Source organism: Pseudophryne corroboree, chromosome 12, assembly GCF_028390025.1.
Source record: "Pseudophryne corroboree isolate aPseCor3 chromosome 12, aPseCor3.hap2, whole genome shotgun sequence".
Classification (NCBI taxonomy): Eukaryota; Metazoa; Chordata; class Amphibia; order Anura; family Myobatrachidae; genus Pseudophryne; species Pseudophryne corroboree.
This window is the reverse complement of record NC_086455.1, coordinates 159,915,886-159,937,982: the sequence shown is the minus strand read 5'-3', so window position 1 is coordinate 159,937,982 and position 22,097 is coordinate 159,915,886. Positions and strand designations below refer to the sequence as shown.

Below are 22,097 nucleotides of genomic sequence, written 5' to 3'. Positions count from 1 at the left end.
ACAGACTGGATTAGGTGGAGGACTACGTTTCTACACTCAAGGTGCAGGTCTTGGCATTTTTAATTTACCTGCAAAGGCGTTTGGCTCTTTTGCCGACTGTACTTACTTTCCAGTAAGGTGTCCTCAGAGTACAACCTCCATTTATACCACCTACAGCGCCATGGGCCTTGAATCTGGTTAAATTTTTTTAATTTTTTTACAGTCTTCATATTTTGAACCCTTATATCAAGTGGAGGTTAAGTTTCTCACTTGGAAAACAGTTTCTCTTAGCCTTGGCCTCAGCAAGGCGTGTTCTACATTGGGTGCCTTGTCATGCAAGCCACCGTATCTGGTGTTTTATAATCATAGAGCGGAACTTCGCACGAATTCCGTTTTCCTACCGAAGATGTTACACATCACTTACTCAATCGTAGTTCCTGGGTTATCAGTAGGTTCAGGAACTTAAGCTACTTTAGATATGGTAGCGCACTACGCGTTTATGTAGCCAAACATCAATTGTACGTTAAACAATTACATTGTTTGTTCTCTATAAGGTAGTTAAGATAGCTTAGCCAGCTTCCAAGCAGACCTTATACTATACGTCAGTCTTAACTTCATAATAGACGACAACCACCTACATCAGTGTCAGGCCATTCCACACGTTCTTCGGAAAGTCATAGGCAGGCTAAAACCGCCTACATCAGTGTCAGATCATTCCACACGTTCTTTGGGAACGTCATGGGCAGCAGGTTGAGAAGTTTATATGAAACAACACGCGCTGCTACAAGGTCATGAGTGCATGGTCATCAGTGCACACGTTTGTGTGCTGTTACATGTTAATAGGTTTACGGCATCTTGCTTTGGCCGTCTAGTGTTACAGGTGCCACACAGCTCTCCCGCCCAAGGGGGAACTTTGGTACGTCCCAAGAGTACTCCAGTGACCCCTAGTGGATGAAAAAGAAAATAGGATTTTGGTACTTACCAGGTAAATCCTTTTCTTTGAATCCATAGGGGGCACTGGACGCCCACCCAGAGCAGTTTTACCTGTCTTGTAGTAAGCTCAGTGGATCTTATGGGAACACATTATCACCAATGGATACGTTGTTACGGTGATATCTATTATGGTGTCAACTGTTTAGTTGTCAGTTACGTTATGTGTCAACTTTAGTGTTGACCGTTCTAATTTAGGTTAAGGTGTCAACTTTTCTGTTGACCGTTATATTATATGCAATTCTCTATGGTTCATCCTCTCTGTCACTCCTGTTCGGCTCAGTAAAAATACTGAAGGGTTTATGGGAGTATGGAGGGGGTGACCAGTTACTAATTTAAATATTGAAATGTGCCATTTCCGGCTACGCCCCGTCCTAAGAGTACTCCAGTGCCCCCTATGGATTCAAAGAAAAGGATTTATTTGGTAAGTACCAAAATCCTATTTCTCTAACGTCCTAGTGGATGCTGGGGACTCCGTCAGGACCATGGGGATTAGCGGCTCCGCAGGAGACAGGGCACAAAAATAAAGCTTTAGGATCAGGTGGTGTGCACTGGCTCCTCCCCCTATGACCCTCCTCCAAGCCGCAGTTAGGTTTTTGTGCCCGTCCGAGCAGGGTGCAATCTAGGTGGCTCTCCTAAAGAGCTGCTTAGAAAAAGTTTTTTTATTTTCAGTGAGTCCTGCTGGCAACAGGCTCACTGCATCGAGGGACTTAGGGGAGAGAAGTCAACTCACCTGCGTGCAGGATGGATTGGCTTCTTAGGCTACTGGACACCATTAGCTCCAGAGGGATCGAACACAGGCCCAGCCATGGAGTCCGGTCCCGGAGCCGCGCCGCCGACCCCCCTTGCAGATGCCGAAGATGGAAGAGGTCCAGAAGCAGGCGGCAGAAGACTTTTCAGTCTTCCTGAGGTAGCGCACAGCACTGCAGCTGTGCGCCATTGTTGTCAGCACACTTCACACAGCGGTCACGGAGGGTGCAGGGCGCTGGGGGGGCGCCCTGGGCAGCAATGTATAATACCTTTTTATGGCTAAAAAATACATCACATATAGCCCTTGAGGCTATATGGATGTATTTAACCCCTGCCAGATCTCACAAACTCCGGAGAAGAGCCCGCTGAAATAGGGGGCGGGGCTTATTCTCCTCAGCACACAGCGCCATTTTCCTGCTCAGCTCCGCTGTGAGGAAGGCTCCCAGGACTCTCCCCTGCACTGCACTACAGAAACAGGGTAAAACAGAGAGGGGGGGCACTTTTTTTGTCGATATTACTATATTTAAGCTGCTATAAGGATACAACACTTATATAGGGTTGTTCCCATATATATTATAGCGCTTGGGTGTGTGCTGGCAAACTCTCCCTCTGTCTCCCCAAAGGGCTAGTGGGGTCCTGTCTTCAATAGAGCATTCCCTGTGTGTCTGCTGTGTGTCGGTACGTGTGTGTCGACATGTATGAGGACGATGTTGGTGTGGAGGCAGAGCAATTGCCGGTAAGGGTGATGTCACCCCCCAGGGAGTCGACACCGGAATGGATGGCTTTGTTTATGGAATTACGTGATAATGTCAGCACATTACAAAAATCAGTTGACGACATGAGACGTCCGGAAAACCAGTTAGTACCTGCCCAGGCGTCTCAGACACCGTCAGGGGCTGTAAAACGCCCTTTACCTCAGTCGGTCGACACAGACCCAGACACGGACACTGAATCTAGTGTCGACGGTGAAGAAACAAACGTATTTTCCAGTAGGGCCACACGTTATATGATCACGGCAATGAAGGAGGCTTTGCATATCTCTGATACTACAAGTACCACAAAAAGGGGTATTATGTGGGGGGTGAAAAAACTACCTGTAGTTTTTCCTGAATCAGAGGAATTGAATGATGTATGTGATGAAGCGTGGGTTAACCCAGATAGAAAAGTGCTAATTTCAAAAAAGTTATTGGCATTATACCCTTTCCCGCCAGAGGTTAGGGCGCGCTGGGAAACACCCCCTAAGGTGGATAAGGCACTCACACGCTTATCAAAACAAGTGGCGTTACCGTCTCCTGATACGGCCGCCCTCAAGGATCCAGCTGATAGGAGGCTGGAAACTACCCTAAAAAGTATATACACACATACTGGTGTTATACTGCGACCAGCCATCGCCTCAGCCTGGATGTGCAGTGCTGGGGTGGTCTGGTCGGATTCCCTGACTGAAAATATTGATACCCTGGATAGGGACAGTATTTTACAGACTTTAGAGCAATTAAAGGATGCTTTTCTTTATATGTGAGATGCTCAGAGGGATATTTGCACTCTGGCATCGAGAGTAAGTGCGATGTCCATATCTGCCAGAAGAAGTTTATGGACACGACAGTGGTCAGGTGATGCGGATTCCAAACGGCATATGGAAGTATTGCCGTATAAAGGGGAGGAATTATTTGGCGTCGGTCTATCGGATTTGGTGGCCACGGCAACTGCCGGGAAATCCACCTTTTTACCTCAGACCCCCTCCCAACAGAAAAAGACACCGTCTTTTCAGCCGCAGTCCTTTCGGTCCTATAAGAAGCGGGCAAAAGGACAGTCATATCTGCCCCGAGGCAGAGGAAAGGGTAAGAGAGGGCAGCAAGCAGCTCCTTCCCAGGAACAGAAGCCCTCCGCGGGTTCTGCAAAGCCCTCAGCATGACGCTGGGGCTTTACAAGCGGACTCAGGAACGGTGGGGGGTCGACTCAAGAATTTCAGCGCGCAGTGGGCTTGCTCACAGGTGGACCCCTGGATCCTGCAGGTAGTATCTCAGGGTTACAGGTTGGAATTCGAGAAGTCTCCCCCTCGCCGGTTCCTAAAGTCTGCTTTGCCAACGTCTCCCTCAGACAGGGCGACGGTATTGGAAGCCATTCACAAGCTGTTTTCTCAGCAGGTGATAGTCAAGGTACCCCTCCTACAACAGGAAAAGGGGTATTACTCCACGCTATTTGTGGTACCGAAGCCGGACGGCTCGGTAAGACCTATTCTAAATCTGAAATCTTTGAACCTGTACATACAAAAATTCAAGTTCAAGATGGAATCACTCAGAGCAGTGATAGCGAATCTGGAAGAAGGGGACTTTATGGTGTCCCTGGACATAAAAGATGCTTACCTGCATGTCCCAATTTGCCCTTCACATCAAGGGTACCTCAGGTTCGTGGTGCAAAACTGTCATTATCAGTTTCAGACGCTGCCGTTTGGATTGTCCACGGCACCTCGGGTCTTTACCAAGGTAATGGCCGAAATGATGATTCTTCTGCGAAGAAGAGGCGTATTAATTATCCCTTACTTGGACGATCTCCTGATAAGGGCAAGGTCCAGAGAACAGCTGGAGGACGGAGTAGCACTAACCCAAGTAGTGCTGCAACAACACGGGTGGATTCTGAATTTTCCAAAATCTCAGTTGACCCCGACAACACGTCTGCTGTTCCTGGGAATGATTCTGGACACGGTTCAGAAAAAGGTGTTTCTTCCGGAGGAGAAAGCCAAGGAGTTATCCGAACTTGTCAGGAACCTCCTAAACCCAGGAAAAGTGTCTGTGCATCAATGCACAAGAGTCCTGGGAAAGATGGTGGCTTCTTACGAAGCAATCCCATTCGGCAGATTCCACGCACGAACTTTTCAGTGGGATCTGCTGGACAAATGGTCCGGATCGCATCTGCAGATGCATCAGCGGATAACCTTATCGCCACGGACAAGGGTGTCTCTTCTGTGGTGGTTGCAGAGTGCTCATCTGTTAGAAGGCCGCAGATTCGGCATACAGGACTGGGTCCTGGTGACCACGGATGCCAGTCTGAGAGGCTGGGGAGCGGTCACACAGGGAAGAAACTTCCAGGGAGTATGGTCAAGCCTGGAGATGTCTCTTCACATAAATATACTGGAGCTAAGAGCGATTTACAATGCTCTAAGCCTGGCAAAACCCCTGCTTCAGGGTCAGCCGGTGTTGATCCAGTCGGACAACATCACGGCAGTCGCCCACGTAAACAGACAGGGCGGCACAAGAAGCAGGAGAGCAATGGCAGAAGCTGCAAGGATTCTTCGCTGGGCGGAAGATCATGTGATAGCACTGTCAGCAGTGTTCATTCCGGGAGTGGACAACTGGGAAGCAGACTTCCTCAGCAGACACGATCTACACCCGGGAGAGTGGGGACTTCATCCAGAAGTCTTCCACATGATTGTGAACCGTTGGGAAAAACCAAAGGTGGATATGATGGCGTCTCGCCTCAACAAAAAACTGGACAGGTATTGCGCCAGGTCAAGAGACCCTCAGGCAATAGCTGTGGACGCTCTGGTAACACCGTGGGTGTTTCAGTCAGTGTATGTGTTTCCTCCTCTGCCTCTCATACCCAAAGTACTGAGAATTATACGGCAAAGGGGAGTAAGAACGATACTCGTGGCTCCGGATTGGCCAAGAAGAACTTGGTACCCGGAACTTCAGGAGATGCTCACGGAAAATCCGTGGCCTCTACCTCTAAGACGGGACCTGATTCAGCAGGGACCGTGTCTATTCCAAGACTTACCGCGGCTGCGTTTGACGGCGTGGCGGTTGAACGCCGAATTCTAAGGGAAAAAGGCATTCCAGAAGAGGTCATTCCTACACTGGTTAAAGCCAGGAAGGAGGTGACTGCACAACATTATCACCGCATTTGGAGAAAATATGTTGCGTGGTGTGAGGCCAGGAAGGCCCCCACGGAGGAATTTCAATTGGGTCGATTCCTACATTTCCTGCACACAGGATTGTCTATGGGCCTCAAGTTGGGGTCCATTAAGGTTCAAATTTCGGCCCTGTCGATTTTCTTCCAGAAAGAATTGGCTTCAGTTCCTGAAGTCCAGACTTTTGTAAAAGGAGTACTACATATACAGCCCCCGGTTGTGCCCCCAGTGGCTCCGTGGGACTTTAATGTAGTTTTGGATTTTCTCAAATCCCATTGGTTTGAGCCACTCAAATCGGCGGATTTGAAATATCTTACATGGAAAGTAACCATGCTACTGGCCCTGGCTTCAGCCAGGAGAGTGTCAGAATTGGCGGCTTTATCGTATAAAAGCCCATATCTGATTTTCCATTCGGACAGGGCAGAACTGCGGACGCGTCCTCATTTTCTGCCTAAGGTGGTGTCAGCGTTTCACCTGAACCAGCCTATTGTGGTGCCTGCGGCTACTAGCGATTTGGAGGATTCCAAGTTGCTGGACGTTGTCAGGGCATTGAAAATATATATTTCAAGGACGGCTGGAGTCAGAAAATCTGACTCGCTGTTTATACTGTATGCACCCAACAAGCTGGGTGCTCCTGCTTCTAAGCAGACGATTGCTCGTTGGATTTGTAGCACAATTCAACTTGCACATTCTGTGGCAGGCCTGCCACAGCCTAAATCTGTCAAGGCCCATTCCACAAGGAAGGTGGGCTCATCCTGGGCGGCTGCCCGAGGGGTCTCGGCATTACAACTCTGCCGAGCAGCTACGTGGTCGGGGGAGAACACGTTTGTAAAATTCTACAAATTTGATACCCTGGCTAAAGAGGACCTGGAGTTCTCTCATTCGGTGCTGCAGAGTCATCCGCACTCTCCCGCCCGTTTGGGAGCTTTGGTATAATCCCCATGGTCCTGACGGAGTCCCCAGCATCCACTAGGACGTTAGAGAAAATAAGATTTTACTTACCGATAAATCTATTTCTCGTAGTCCGTAGTGGATGCTGGGCGCCCATCCCAAGGGCGGATTGTCTGCAATACTTGTACATAGTTATTGTTACAAAAAAATCGGGTTGTTCTTGTTGTGAGCCGTCTGTTCAGAGGCTCCTACGTTGTCATACTGTTAACTGGGTTCAGATCACAAGTTGTACGGTGTGATTGGTGTGGCTGGTATGAGTCTTACCCGGGATTCAAAATCCTTCCTTATTGTGTACGCTCGTCCGGGCACAGTATCCTAACTGAGGCTTGGAGGAGGGTCATAGGGGGAGGAGCCAGTGCACACCACCTGATCCTAAAGCTTTATTTTTGTGCCCTGTCTCCTGCGGAGCCGCTAATCCCCATGGTCCTGACGGAGTCCCCAGCATCCACTACGGACTACGAGAAATAGATTTATCGGTAAGTAAAATCTTATTTTTTACAGTCCCCCCCCCCCCCCCCCCCCAAGTCTTAATCTCTAATGTGCTAATTTGTCGTGCCTGAGCGAATCTTGTCCCTGAGTGTGTGCGGAATGTGCAGAGAAAAAAAACGCACAACTCTTGTCTATATGACCTACGTGCTGGCTCCATTTGTTTGACAATGATCCATTCCCAGTTTACCATACAAGACTAACTCCCCATTTATACATTCCCAAATCTGTTACATGGAGATGCTGCAGAATGGATTGTCATCTTACTGTATTTTATCATGTTAAATAAAATATTTCACACTGATTTGTGCCTCAAGTTTTGAGTTATTGTACGTCTGCTGCAGCTGCGCATTCTGTATATAAAACAAGTAGTATCTAGACACACTTCGTGTAAAGATCCTGCGAGCCAATCCTCCAGATACGCCAATCTGAGAATCGCCCTGTGACATTTACTGGTTACCTCAGCATGTGTGGGTAATCAACACGGTCACTGCCACCAACTAAAGTGAATTATTATTTTTTTTGAGAATACCCAGGCAAGCTTCAGCCCTCACCCGCACAAACAATTATTTATAGTGCATCTTTTAACTATTCACAGCGCTTCAGTTTTTCCACATTTTAGGTTACAGCCTTATTTCAAAATGGAATAATAAGTCCTGGTGGTTCCGAACTTCTTCCATTTACAGATGATGGAGGCCACTGTGCTCATTGGGACCTTCAAAGCAGCAGATATTTTCCTGTACCTGAGCTCAGGGAGGTGACCAAGAACATGATTGTCACTCTGTCAGAGCTACAGCATTCCTCTGTGGAGAGAAGAGAACCTTCTAGAAGGACAACCATCTCTGTAGAAATCCACCAATCAGGCCTGTATGGTAGAGTGGCCAGATGAAAGCCACTCCTTAGTAAAAAGCACATGGCAGCTAGCCTAGACTTTGCCAAAATGCACCTGAAGGACTCTCAGACCATGAGAAACGGAATTCTCTGGTCTGATGAGACAAAGATTGAAAACTCTGGCGTGAATGCCAGGTGTCCTGTTTGGAGGAAACCAGGCACCACTCATCACCAGGCCAATACCATCCCTACAGTGAAGCATGGTGATGACAGCATCATGTTTTGGGTATGTTTTTCAGCGGGACTAGTCAGGATAGAGGGAAATATAAATGCAGCACTGTACAGAGACATCCTGGATGAAAACCTGCTCCAAAGTGCTCGACCTCAGACTGGGGTGACGGTTCTTCTTTCAGCAGGACAATGACCCTAAGCACACAGCCAAGATATCAAAGGAGTGGCTTCAGGACAACTCTGTGAATGTCCTTGAGTGGCCCAGCCAGAGCCCAAACTTGAATCCGATTGAACATTTCTGGAGAGATCTGAAAATGGCTGTGCACTGACGCTTCCCATCCAACCTGATGGAGCTTGAGCAGTGCTGCAAAGAGGAATGGGCGAAACTGCCCAAAGATAGGTGTGCCAAGCTTGTGGCATCATATTCAAAAAGACTTAAGGCTGTAATTGCTACCAAAGGTGCATCAACAAATTATTGAGCAAAGGCTGTGAATACTTTTGTACATGTGATTTCTTGTTTTTTATTTTTAATTTGCAAAAATTTCAAACTTTTCACGTTGTCATTATGGGGTATTCTGTGTAGAATTTTGAGGAGAAAATTAATTGATTCCAGTTTGCAATAAGTCTGTAACAACAAAATGTGGAAAAAGTGAAGCGCTGTGATTACGTTCCGGATGCACTGTACTTAGAAAAATAGGTAACATAGTCCACTTGAGGTCTTGGGTTTTAAACACAGAACCAGAACTATAAGTATTTTTTCAAGAATATCTTCAAAGCTTATAATTACAAAAAAGGTACAAAAGTATATTCGGTTTTTTTTAAAGATCACACCATAACTTCTAGAAACAAAACAAAAAAAAAAAAAAAATCTGTTCAGATCACCTGTAGTTTTGAACGATGGTATGGAAGTGAGGCCTCTTCCCATAGATCCTATCTGTGGAGTGTTTCTCATATTTAAGCCCACTGCCGTTCACTCTCAGCACCCACACTTGGAAGTATTTTAACCCTCCCAAACCAGAATGGATTGAATGTAAGGTTACACTATGGGGTCCTTGGGTCGTTGAAGCAGGGGTGGATTCTCTCATCTCTGTTACTGTTTGAAGCTTGGAGATCTGGAACACCAAGCAGTATTGTGTAGGTTTTATGGGCATACTCAGGAATGATTGGACAAAATACTTTCTCCAAGCAATCTCTCTTCCCTTACATCAAAAGAGAATTGACATATACAATCCATGATGGACAGAACTCCCAGCGGAGTATGTGTCTAGTACCGACAATTTGTGAAGATAGGCTGTAATGTACAGTGTCATTTATATTAGTCGGTGGTGGAGTCAGTTATCGTAGATTATAGACAGAAGATAAGACAAAATATCCATCCTTTGGTGGGGTATTCTAAAATGATTTGAATAAGCCAAGATGAGAATAACATTTTTACATGGAGGGTGTAATCAGTTGCTGTAATATCTCATAGAGCCGTAATTAACACTTTGAGCCTGATTCAGGTTAGATTGCAAATTCTGATCTTGGAAGTTAATCAGTGGCAGGCCTAGTTAGTACCTGGATGGGAGACCACCTGGGAATACCAGGTGCAGTAACCCCTATGTGGTGGAAATCAGAAGTTCTACACCTACTTTGAGAAATCTCTTGCCTTTTGTTCTCCTATCCTTTCTCTATCAAGACCACAAAGACTTGCTATGTATGCTCAAAATGTGGTAAAAAGAGCGTTAATGTTAAAAGGCAGTTCCTGGGTGTGCGTCACATGTTTAGGAATGGACGCTCAATGCTAACAGTTTCTTATATAACAGCTTGTTCCATTGATCATTCACTACCTTAGTCAGTTCTGTTTCTGTGGAGTGTTTGGCACGAAAAGCCTGACTGAAGTCTGTCCAATAAGTTGTGTGAGTTAAAGTGTGTAAGGCGAGTGTAGGAAAGTCTCTCAAGTAGCTTGGAGGGGCATGGGAGGTGGGACAGTAATTTGCGAGAGTTAGGGTCAGAATTTAGTTTTATCAGAATGGGAGTAATCACTGCATGTTTAAACAGGGATGGAAATATACCAGGCGAGAGAGATTACAAATTTTAGTTAAGGTTGGGATGAGCACAGGAGACAGAGCTTTACTTGTGAGGGTATAGGACAGGCATTCCCAACCACGGTCCTCAAGGCACACCAACAGTGCAGGTTTTAGTGATATCCAGGCTTCAGCACAGATGGTTAAATCAAAATAACTGAGGTACTAATTAAGTCACCTGTGCGGAAGCCTGGATATCACTAAAACCAGGACTGTTAGTGTGCCTTGAGGACTGAGGTTGGGAAACACTGGTATAGGATCAAGAGGAGAGGTAGTAGAGTACGCAGATGAGAAGAATGCAGATACTTCATCTTCAGTTGTGGGATCAAATGAAAAGAAGGTGCTAGAGGGTTCTGGAAGGGAATTGAGCAGGTCACTGGCTGTGGAAGAATATACGATTTCATTTTGAATCTTATCAATATTGTCCTTGTAATAGGAAGATCAAAGTAGGGTACCGTCCTGCCAAGAGGTTGGGAAAGGTTGGTATCTCTCCCAACCTCTTCTAGGGATGGTACCCTGTTTTGATCTATCTAGTATTACCCAAAATTCCTGGGGAGCACCACCAACCCTGAGTTACATGTATGGGACTCTTCTCTGTTACCTCTTATAATAGTTGGTCTTAGTATCATTCTCTCACCTTCCAAGTCTTGTGCAGAATAAACCCCCGATAAAATTGAGGAATCTCTACCTAGAAATAGGAAGCAAGATCTTGTGCATGCATAGTAGCTGGTGGGATTGGTTTAATGTATTAAAAAGTTGCTTGGGGTAAGAGGCTTGAGCAGAAATGAGAGTTTGGAAATATGTTTGTTTGGCAGTGTCCAGAGCATTACGATAAGAGTGGTACACTGTCTTATATGTGAGGAAGTCACTTGAACTACGAGATTTACGCCACTGACATTCTACTTTCCGTGAAACTTTTTGTAGGGGTCTTGTGGTTTTAGAGTGCCACGGTTGACATCTAAGTCTATGTGGAGTGTGATGAGTAGGTGTAGACACTTAGCGTTTGATTAAGGTGTGATACAGTAGTCTCAGGAGGGGTGAATGTAGAAATAGATGAGAATAGTAGTAGCAGCGAGGTGGATAGTTATTGAAAATTGATAGCATTAGTATTTCTGTGGGTTTAAGGAGGTTTGGTAGACTTCAGTGACATTGAGTTTGAAGTAATGGAGGAAAGCATGCAGGTGATAAGGTTGTGATTTGATAGACGGAAATGAGTGTTCGTGAATTCAGACATAGAGCATTGTTTGGTGAATAAAAGATCAAGTCAGTGGCCCTCCTGATGAGTAGAGGAGTCAGTCCATTGGGAAAGACCAAGAGGGGAGGTTAGACAGAGTAATTTGGAGGCATGAAGAGATAGTGGACTATCAATAGCGATATTGAAATGCCCATAATGATGGTGCAGATGTCAGAGGATAAGAATTGAGGGAGCCAGACAGAAAAATCTTCCAAAAACCTTTTGATTTACCCAGGTAGGCGATAGCAGCAACAAGCAGAGAGAATGAGGTGAAAATCCTAATAGAATGTAATTCAAATGTAGTAAATGTGAGTGATGGAACCAGTGGTAGAACTGTGCGTATAAAAAATTTGGACCGTAATATTCCAACCCCACCTCGTTTATTATTACCAGACCTGGAAGTGTGGGTGAAGTGGAGCCCACCATGTGATAGTGCTGCAAGGAAAGATGTGTCCAATTGTGTGAGCCTTATGTTGCATCTAGCAGGTTCAGGTTTTTTTAATCGAAACGGTCATGGATAGATGTTATTTGTTGAAAACAGAGCATGCCTTCCGTTAGGCATAAGGGGAGATGATTTAATTATATTCAGGCCCAAAAAAAAAAAAACAATAAATGCAATTGTTTGAAACAGCTGCCTTCCAAAAAGTGAAGTTTATCTGTGGATAGTGCACACAGGCCCTGCTTGTAGGTTCCCCTGCTGATCACTGGCAATTGTGTTAATCTACCTGGCATTATTTACGTTTCTTGCCAAGCCCAGAAGATATTGGTGTGACAGTGACAAGTAAGAAGCTTGGCTGATGGTATACTCCCCTGAACGTCTTACCATTTGCATTCATCCCTTTACTGACGCAAAGTGATGGTGGTCAGTACGAAATCCTTGGATCACTTGCTGGTGGCTCATACTATATCCCACAGCAGTTCTTCCCAGCTCCTTCTTTTGGAAGTTTAGGGTTGAATGCTATCGGAGGTTTAGTTGGTACAATCATTGACTGGGGTCTTCATACTTAGCTTCCAGTCCGACAGGCCTCTTTGGATCAGAGTTTCCATTGAGTCAACAGGGTTTCTCAGGACTTGCAGTGGAAGGAGTAGACAAGCCAGAAAGCCCATCTGTGCCTGTAGAGCCTAAGGCAGTTCCACCCAACACCTCTTAATCTGCCTCTTTAAGCAGCACTTTCTGGGATGTTTAACCCATTTTGGAGAACTTGCCCAGTAAGCCTGGAGCAAGCATCCCACAGGCCTGTAATGAGGAGATGCCAAGTCATGGGAACTCCAGTTCCAGCCAGGGCACTGACACTTCTGAGAATAGCAGTCTTCCCAGCAGAGAGGGTTGTGGTGCTTCCCATGCTGTGTGCAACAAAAAGTTATCAAGGAGCAGTTGGTGAAGGAAAAAATGTCAGTGCACACTAATTTGTCCATTGCAGTGGTCCTCAGGGCCTCAAACAGTTCATGTTTTCCAAATCACCTGTAACAGTTGGTGAAACACCTGTGCACCTGCAAGGTTACCTGGAAAATCTGAGCTGTTTGGGCTCCTGAGGACCGAGATTGAGAACCACTGCTCTACAGAATGCTTAACCAAGCCAGTCCCTTTCCCCATTGCTCTCTATCTCTGTTGCTGAGTTTCTGAAAACTTATCCCAATGACATATTCCCAAGCTTAGCCCATTTTATGAAACCAGTTGGGTTATAATCCAATCTCTGGTAGCATTTTGCTTCCGATAGCTGGCTTCCCCAGTGTAGCATTTGTAATTGAGTAGAACAATGCCCCCACCCTTATCAGCCGCTCTAATGACTGGTTAGTGTCCTCCTTCAGAGATCTGATCGTGATGTTGTGATACAAAATCCTTTTCTGCTCAATGATGGGTACTGTGTCTCTTTAGCAGCCTCATGAAGCTGTGTATAGACAGATTATGTGTTGGGGGGGGGGGGGGGGGGCTTGGTTTCCTTAGTGTGCAGATTGTCAAATGGTTTGTTTTGTCTCCCAGTTGTGTGTTCTGGACACGATTTTGTGAGAGGTGGTCTCTAAGTCGTAACTGTCTATCAAAGCGGTGCATGTCTACCTGCCAGTGAAAGCTGTCCTGCAACAGGGTTGGAACGAAAGAAAGTCCTTTGCTGAGGAGAGATAGTTCTGCTTCTGATGAAGAGTGGTCCGAAAGATTGAACACTACTGTAGTTAAGTGTTTCTTTGGTTCCTTTTCTTTCCTCTTTCTCCCACACCTGCAGGTGCGTACAGCAGGTTTTTTTGGAGTCTCCTGGTTCTGTCTGATCTCATTCCTCAGTCTGGGACAGCCAAGAGTAGACCCTGTTTTCTTTGCAGTCAAGTTTCACTGGTTTATATTTATTTTACCAGATCACCCCTAAATTTGTCTAGATCATTCGTGAGCTTTGTGAGGAGATCACATGCCGGAGTCTGCATTGAAGCATGAAGGTCAGATGTTTCCAGTTGAGAAATGTCTTTTCTAAGATCAGCCAGATCTAAGCCGGCTTGTTCCATGACCAGTAACATGAGGTCTTGCGAACATTTGTTAAGAATGTTACACCATCGTAAACAAAACTCAGCATTGTGCCTACTCAGTGTCGAGGTCTACGTACTAAGGCTCTATGTACTAAGCCTTGGAGAGAGATTACGTACCAACCAACCAACCAGCTTCTGTAATTTTTCAAACAAAGACTGCAGAAGGGTAGTTAAGAAATAATTGGCTGGTACTTTATCTCACTTCACTTTAGCTCTCTCCAAGGCTTAGTAAATAGACCCCATATTCCACTATCCTAATTTATAATGGGTATGTTCTGTCATACAGTTGACTGTTCTGCATGTGGTAATGTGGATATATTGTGTAACACCAATGTAGAGGTTTCCTAACCAAGCATCTTGCATAGCAGTGCAGGATTTGGTAAGTCCCTGTAAACAACTTTCTCAGAACATGGCTAGCCTACACGTAAGGCTTTATAAGTAGGCAGTAGGGCACTTTTTAAAGAGACACAACACTCAGGCTGGTATCCAATTCCAGCGGTAGATTACCATGTGTAATTATTAGTACACTGGGCAATCATATTAGCCCTGAAAGCCGGCACATATCGGGGGCTTTGGTTCGCCTATCTCAGGCAGCCAAAACTAAATCCCAGATAAGAGTACTTAAAAGCTGCGATAAGTGGCGTGAAAATACACAGGTCCGCAGCTTTTCATGGACCCTATGTATTTCTGTGCGAAAAACGTATCCTTTTTGCACAACACAATTGGATAGGGGAATTTGAAAAAAAAAAAAGGCAGAAAAAGTCCCCGCTTTTCGCTAGCGGTGCATTATCCGGCTAATAGGACACTGTTGATGGAGTAGAGAACGGCACTTCAATAGAATGTTGTAGCATCCGTCTCTTGCTGTAATGTGAGGAAAGAAAGCAGTGCTAAACAATGCAAGCCTTTTAATTCTTGTTCCTTGCGCTTCACATTCGGGGTCATGACCAGAACTTTGTGGGCCCCATTGCAGCATTTTGCCCCTCTCCGCAGCAGTTATTAACGTATGCCCAATAGCAGTGCCAGAGTTTATTTTATGAACCGTTCTGTAACACAGTACACCCTATTCACATTATGACATACTGCGCAGTGTCCCCAGTTCATATTATGCCTCATTGTAGTGCATCCAGAGCATATTATACCACACTATAGTGCTTCCACTTTTTATTGTACCACATTACAGTACCCGCAATTAACATTATGACATACAGTGTCCCCAGTTCATATTATGCCACATTACAGTGCAGGTAGGTGGGGAGGTCAGGGTGGCTTCTGGGGCGTATGTGCAGACATGTGGGGAGGTCATAGTGGCATGTGGCCTGTATGTGTAGGCACATGAGGAGGTCAGAGTGGCATGTGGTGTGATATGTGTAGGCACATGAAGAGGTCAGACAGGCATGTGGGAAGGTCAGAGTGGGGTCATTCATTTTCCATATTTTTATTTGTTGTGTTTCACTTTGCCAAATCACACTAAAGCCCCTCGCCGCCCAGCCCCCACTTTGAAAAAAAAATAAAAATAATTACACTGACCACGCTCCGCCCCCTAGAAAAATAGGATGGCCTTTATTATATTCTGGCATTGCTGGTGACCTTACACAGCACTCAGCGCTCCTCTAGTGACACAGTACAAACCAAACCACCAAAATAACATGGAAACCGAACAGTACAGTTATGTTTAGCCTCTTGGCAGGTTACTATGACGGTGTCTGATCAAATGCTAAGGGTACTCAGGAGCGTCAGGTCACAGTCACCGATCATCAGCGGCATTGACTGACAAAAATAAACACTGAACGAGACTGGTTTAGGTCAAAACTGTCGACAATCAGCGGCATTGACATCCTGCCCCTTAGTAAATCTACCCATAACCCTCTACAATAGTAGCAACACTGCTACCTGTGGAAAGTAACCAAATACTACAGTGGACTTGTCATCCAAGTGGAAGTTGCCACCTGTGGGCTGAAGGAAAATTCTTAGAGAGGTCACTGGTTCCCAGTGAGCGGAGAGCTTTCTAGGTGGATGTGAAAGAAGTCATATTGCAGATCATAAACAAGGCTCGTTATGTCTGTGAGGGGCGGTTTCTTCACCTAAACCGGCGTGAACCTTCTTATGTTGCCGAAGATTTGAGCCATCAGAATAGCTGCGGCCACACTGGGAACACACGTACGGCCTCTCTCCGGTGTGAGTGCGCTGGTGTTTCACAAGGTTGGATCTCTGCGTGAAACGCTTCCCGCACTCTGCGCAGCTGTAGGGCTTCTCGCCAGAGTGAATCCTCCGATGCGTTACAAGAGTAGAACTTGTGGCAAAGCATCTTCCGCACTCCGGGCATGAAAATGGCCTCTCCGCAGTGGGAGTCCTCCCGTGTGACAGGAGACGTGGCCTCTGAAGAAAGGATTTCCCACTGTAGCAATGAGACAGTCTGTCCTCGGTGTGACATCGCTGGTGGGCGGTAAAAGTCATTTTGGAGCAGAAGCGCACTCCGCAGACCGGGCACCTATACAGATTACTGGCATTATGCGTTTGCTGATGGGTAACGAGGGCAGAATGGTTACGGAAACATTGCTGACACTCGGAGCACTGATGTATCTTCCCAGGATAGTGTGAGGAGGCATGCGGACCTGTTGGGGACAAAAGTACTAAGATAAACCCTCTATACATCAGCAGATGGGTCACGTTATCATGGGTGAGACATTCTGTGTAGTTATACATATGTGCCATATAGATATCAGATAATACATATACTCAGTATCATATACAATTGTTCCTTAACAGTCAACCCTGTCATTCCCACATAACACTGGAATTTGTCTAGAATTGTCGTTTAATACGTACAGAAGTGTAAAGGGACTTCTGCACTGACATTGTCGCCCCATTCACTCCAGCCTGATGGAAGCAGCTGTTTTTTTCCTTTTTAAACTACTACGCTATTTCTGAATCTGTCTCCCCCTCACTGACAGTAAGGGGAAAATAACAGGAAGAAGGGGATGGAAAATATTCTGGAAGGCAACTGCCTGCCCTTACTGTGAGACCCGCTCTAGATGGTGTCCTGTAGTCTTACTGAAAATGCAGTGATTTCCCAGGAGCTAAGAGAAAGGCCCTCATACCCTTCCAGCCGGTCACTGACCAGGAAGCTGGTTGGTGCCCATTATGGCCTTGAACCTGTCTAGGCCAAATTGAGTGATGAACGCTGGCGGTTCCTGAGCCTCTGGGGTCAACTATACCTGCCAATATCACTTACTCAAGTGTGGGGAAAACACTCATCTATCAATACACGGCAGGGGACAGGCGTCAGATAGGAGTACAGATGCTTAACGACCGAGGTCCATTCCTACGACTAGGTTGTTAAACGAGGAGCCACATACTTAATACAGGTAATTGTTTTTATTTATTCTGAATAAAGAAAAGATCCAACTTGGTAACTTTGTTTGACTTTGCATAACTCTTACATACTTACTCTTACATACTGTACAGTATTACAGAACATAAAAATACAGAACAGAAAATTATAAATATGATATACCAGCTGGTCGGAGAACTGGTCAGAAGTCCGAGCGGTCACTAAACAGGTTGGCCGTTAAGTAAGGAGCTTCTGTATATACTTGTGGTATGCATGTAAAATCCAAACTCCCTTCCTAAGCCTGCCAAGCTCTGGACGCCTCCCAACGTTACAAGCCAGAAGACGTTCTTTCTAATAACCTTCAGAATTTCCACCTTCCCAAGTTTATGATGATGTGGAATCTGTAGGCAACGGATATTAGAGCCCGTGCTGTCCAGCAGACGTTCCACCTTCCTGGCTCATCTGCTCTTTAACCCTTGCTAACCGGTAATATTGGTGTAGGATGCCATTGGGGGGCAAAAAACATGGGGTCCTTCTGAAAACACGTTATGGCTTTGCCAGCCAGCTACTGGCACTATAGCAGGGAAACCAGAAGCATGGGGGTTTCAATGCAACAGCGTCTGTTCAACACTGGGCAGTATTCCCGTAGGGCAACGTGCCCACAAATCATAATCTGCCTCCTCTAGAAAGGACCAGCCCTGCACGGCCAGGACTAAGGCTCTTCCTGCACCCCTTGGGGGGGGGGGGGGGCATTAGTGACCTTAATAAGAAATCACACACACACACACACACACACACACACACACACTCACTCACTCACTCACTCACTCACACTCAACAATCAGTCACCATCATTGTATTTCAGATCCAATTCCTGGGATGTATAGGGAGTAGTCTTCAGGGGGTCCACCAGGCATTACCTGGGTTAAGATATAAATAAGCAAGCAGAAAACCCTGATACAACGATGATTACTTTTGGAACCTGTGACAAAAACGGTGAAGAGATGACCTTGTAGAAATATTGATAGAATTCCAATGCTCTGATGTCACCCTGCTGCATGCTACGCACATCGCCTGTCCCTGTCAGAGGCCATTTGAGCCAAAGCTTTTGGTGTAAACTGCATCTAACTCTGTATCAGGCTCTTACAGTACAGGGTAATTAGTGGTACAAAAATAGACTAATATTTCAAAAACTAAACTTTCCACCAGCCACGATCCCTCTGTTCCCACCCTTCCTCTCTCTGATGGCAACGTCTCACTCTCCTCTATCAAGTTTAATGTCTAGCAATCAGGCCGATCCTCCCACGGGAGCTACTAAAACTTTAATCCGCGTCCTCATTGTTTCCCGCCTTGATTACTGTAATCTGCTATCATCTGGCCTGGCTGACCCCCGCCTCACTCCTCTCCAGGCTATCTGCTACTCTGCTGCCCACCTCATTTTCTTCTCTCATCACTCCACCTCTGCTGGCTTCTCATCCGCCTCCAAATCAAACAAAAGCTCCTCTCTCTTTCACCTACAAAGCTCTAGAGCTCATGGTTCCTCCCTATGTCTCCAGCCTCATTTTCTCACATGCTCTCTCCCACCCTCTGCACTCTGACTGCTGTCTCACCTCCCTGACTGCTGCTTCCCACTCTCACATTCAGGATTTCTCCTGAGCTGCTCCTAATCTCTGCAATGCCAGTCCTTCCCTCCCTCAGACTCTCTCCCAGCCTCCCCTTAAAACTAATTTCTTCATTCTAATTTACCACCCTCCTCCTAACTCTGCAGCCTCTGTCCACCCATATCCTCTATAGATTGCAAGCTCCTTCTTCCCTTTGTCTTTACATAATGATGCTAACTACTCTCTGTATTTTTGGATCTACCAATGTGAATTTATTTACTGTTTTATTGTGTACGGCGCTAAGAACCCTTGTGCCACCTAATGAATAAAATATAGTAATATTCTCCCTTTATTTGGTTTATAATGAATGTGTCTGCCCATCTGCTGTGTCGTCTACGACAGACATAAGTGATAACACACGCCGGTCCTGCTCCTGGAGATAGGGGATAACGACAGGGTGTGCAGTGCAGTCGGCAGATGATGCAGCTTTGCCGACATGACCAAACATTATCTTATCCACTTTACAGAAAACATGAAAGATAAACCAAGTATTTAAGGAGCCGAATATAAACGTTTTGAATGAAAGATAATGGCAGAAGTCCTGGCCATGACGGGATATTTGTTTTATTTTCCATCCTGTGCAAATGAATCCATAAACCTGGAAAATCTGAACCTGATGAATAAAACTCCTTTGGTGGATAAAGGAGTGATGTGAGTTAATATTTTCTGCAGCTCGTAAACAATCCTAATTTATCCCAATAACTGTCCATTCGCCCTAGAACACAAAAGATGTCAAGATTTCCCCCCGAAGTGAATTATCTGGTGGCGAACAAGATTTGAGCTCTGAGAGAAGCAGCGTCCGCACTGAGAGCACACGAACGGTCTCTCCCCGGTGTGAGTGCGGTGATGCTTCACAAGGGTGCAGCTTTGGGTGAAGCGCTTCCCGCATTCCGTGCACTTGAACGGTTTCTCGCCAGAGTGTATCCTCCAGTGCCTAACAAACGTAGATCTTTTCTCAAAGCATCTCCCGCACTCCGGACATGAGAATGGGCTTTCCCCGGTGTGAGTCCTCCCATATGACAGAAGATGTGACCTCTGGTGCAAAGACTTCCCGCTATAAGGACGATGGAGCATTTTGTTCTCGGCGTGTGATTGCTGGTGGGCGGTAAGGGCCAATCTGGAGCTGAAACGCACTCCGCACATCGAACACCTATACAGATTACTGGCACTATGCGTTTGCTGATGGGTGACGAGGGCTGAATGATTAAGGAAACATTGCTGACACTCCGAGCACTGATGCGTCTTCTCAGGATAGTGTGAGGAGGCGTGCGGACCTGTTGGGGACAAAAGTACTAAGATAAACCCTCTATACATCAGCGGATGGGTCACGTCATCATGTGCGATAAGCGCTGTGCACCATACAGACTTTAAGTTTGTCGCAATTTGCTCTATCATATGGAACTGTCACTTAAAAGTTAACCTTGTAATTTCCCTAATAAAATGGTCTAGTTTACTGTGCAATAAAAGCAAAGGAGCCAAATACTATTTTACAGTACAGGAATGTTGCTGAGTCTGTCTCTTCCCCTCACTGGCATAAATATTACTAGATAAGGCAGATAAAACCTAGAAGAAAGGGACGTAGTAATAATATGTAAGTAATATCAAGGTCAGAACAAATGCTAGAGGGACGTCCATATGTACATTTTTATATGAGATCCCAAGCTGTCAATAATACAACCACCAATATCTGGAAATACTCCCTATTTGAGGATCGGTTGTCTCCAGGTAGTGGTGTTTGATGATGGCTGGCTGATGATTTGCTCAGCAGCACGGAGGAAGTATGACAGACCTCCTATCCAAAGCTCCTTCACTCATCTCTAGATAGATTCTCCTGGCATCAGGTCAACATGAAGCCTGGACAAGCAACAGTAAGAGATAGAGTATATGGAGAAGAGTCAGTAAGGGGAGTCTGTAGTCTATGCTAATCCGGAGGCCTAGCTTCTCTCACAAGACCAACACACACCCCTTCCAACACCTCCACTGCAATTCATATGCCCGATTCTCAATATTGGAATCCCTCTTCAAACTAAAACTTCTGGAGGCCTCGGCTGCCAATCTTCAAATGAACTGTGCCTATAACACCCTGCAGCCTAGAGATAAAGAATTTTCAAGCATAGATCTCCATTTACTTTCACCAAAAGAAAAATTCTTTGGTCGCATAATGCGTAGAGTTACAGTTCTCTACATACACAAAAGATCAACATCGTTGTGCAGGATTTTTACTCCTTAAATACTTCAAAAAATCCAATCCCCTTCCCCCCAATCATATTCTGTGAGGCTCAAAATACTAGCGTATACGGTAATTTGATAGCCTCGACTTGGAATAAGAGCACCAATAAGAAAATTGTTAGTCTAGAAGGTAAAGTTCTTGAGCGGAAAACGACACAACAAACGAAAACCCAACACTACAGTGTATCGTATAAAGGTTGTCTTTAAGATGACACTATAATCCATCCAAAGCTTATAATTCCAAAGCCTGATAAAGGTCCCAATTAATTCTCAAGCTACCAACCAGTCTCCTTATTGAATAAATTGACCTGCTACCTGCAAAGATTCTTCCGATGAGGCTGGGGCAACATACAATATGGAGATTGGCCGGTAGCTTGCGTAATGATTGTTACCAGACTGGCATTGTCCCTGGAAGTCAGACGATTAGGTCAAGGAGCACAATTGCAATCCATTCCCTCCGACTGACACCTTTCCTAACGACAGCATGGATATCGAAAGACAGGTTAGCAAATGGGAAAAAAATATTACTGTAAAAGTTTTTGTCATATAAATTACATTCAGTGTTAAGACATTTAGTTGGCTATTTACTAAGCCTTGGATGGAGATAAAGTGGACGTAAGTACCAGCCAACCAGCTCCTGTCATGTCAGATGCTGGGTTTGAAAAATGACAGTTAGGAGCTGGTTGGCTGGTACTTAGAGCAGGAGGAGACTCAGGTGGCTTGGTGCCGCAACATGCTAGCCAGGTTTGATGGCGTTCGCTCAAACTCTGGGAGATTATCAGTGGTGATGAATCCTGAATCTACAGTTTCGCCCGTGAGACCAAATAACAGTTGGCCTTGTGGACCCCAGTTGGAGGTGCGCCGCAACAGAAATTCCGACATGAGCGCAGTGTGGCCAAGCAGATGGTGGCTGTTTTTGTGACCATGACTGGTCATGTAGCTA

At 45.6% G+C, this 22,097-nt stretch overlaps 1 protein-coding gene across 3 annotated transcripts in view; it reads right to left on the bottom strand.

The window, feature by feature from the left end:
• Positions 1 to 22,097, bottom strand: part of LOC134981122 (oocyte zinc finger protein XlCOF7.1-like) — a 121,043-nt gene that overhangs the window by 5,311 nt on the left and 93,635 nt on the right. Inside the window, exon 12 of one of the 3 annotated variants that reach the window (XM_063948306.1) lies at positions 15,471 to 16,545. The exons of 1 other annotated variant lie outside the window; for it this stretch is intronic. In XM_063948306.1, coding sequence (XP_063804376.1) covers positions 15,971 to 16,545 — 575 coding nt within the window. In that variant the 3' untranslated portion in view covers positions 15,471 to 15,970. Of the gene's footprint in view, positions 1 to 15,470; positions 16,546 to 17,324; positions 20,200 to 22,097 lie in introns of those variants that run through there. One more of the 3 variants, XM_063948307.1, reaches the window with a different exon arrangement.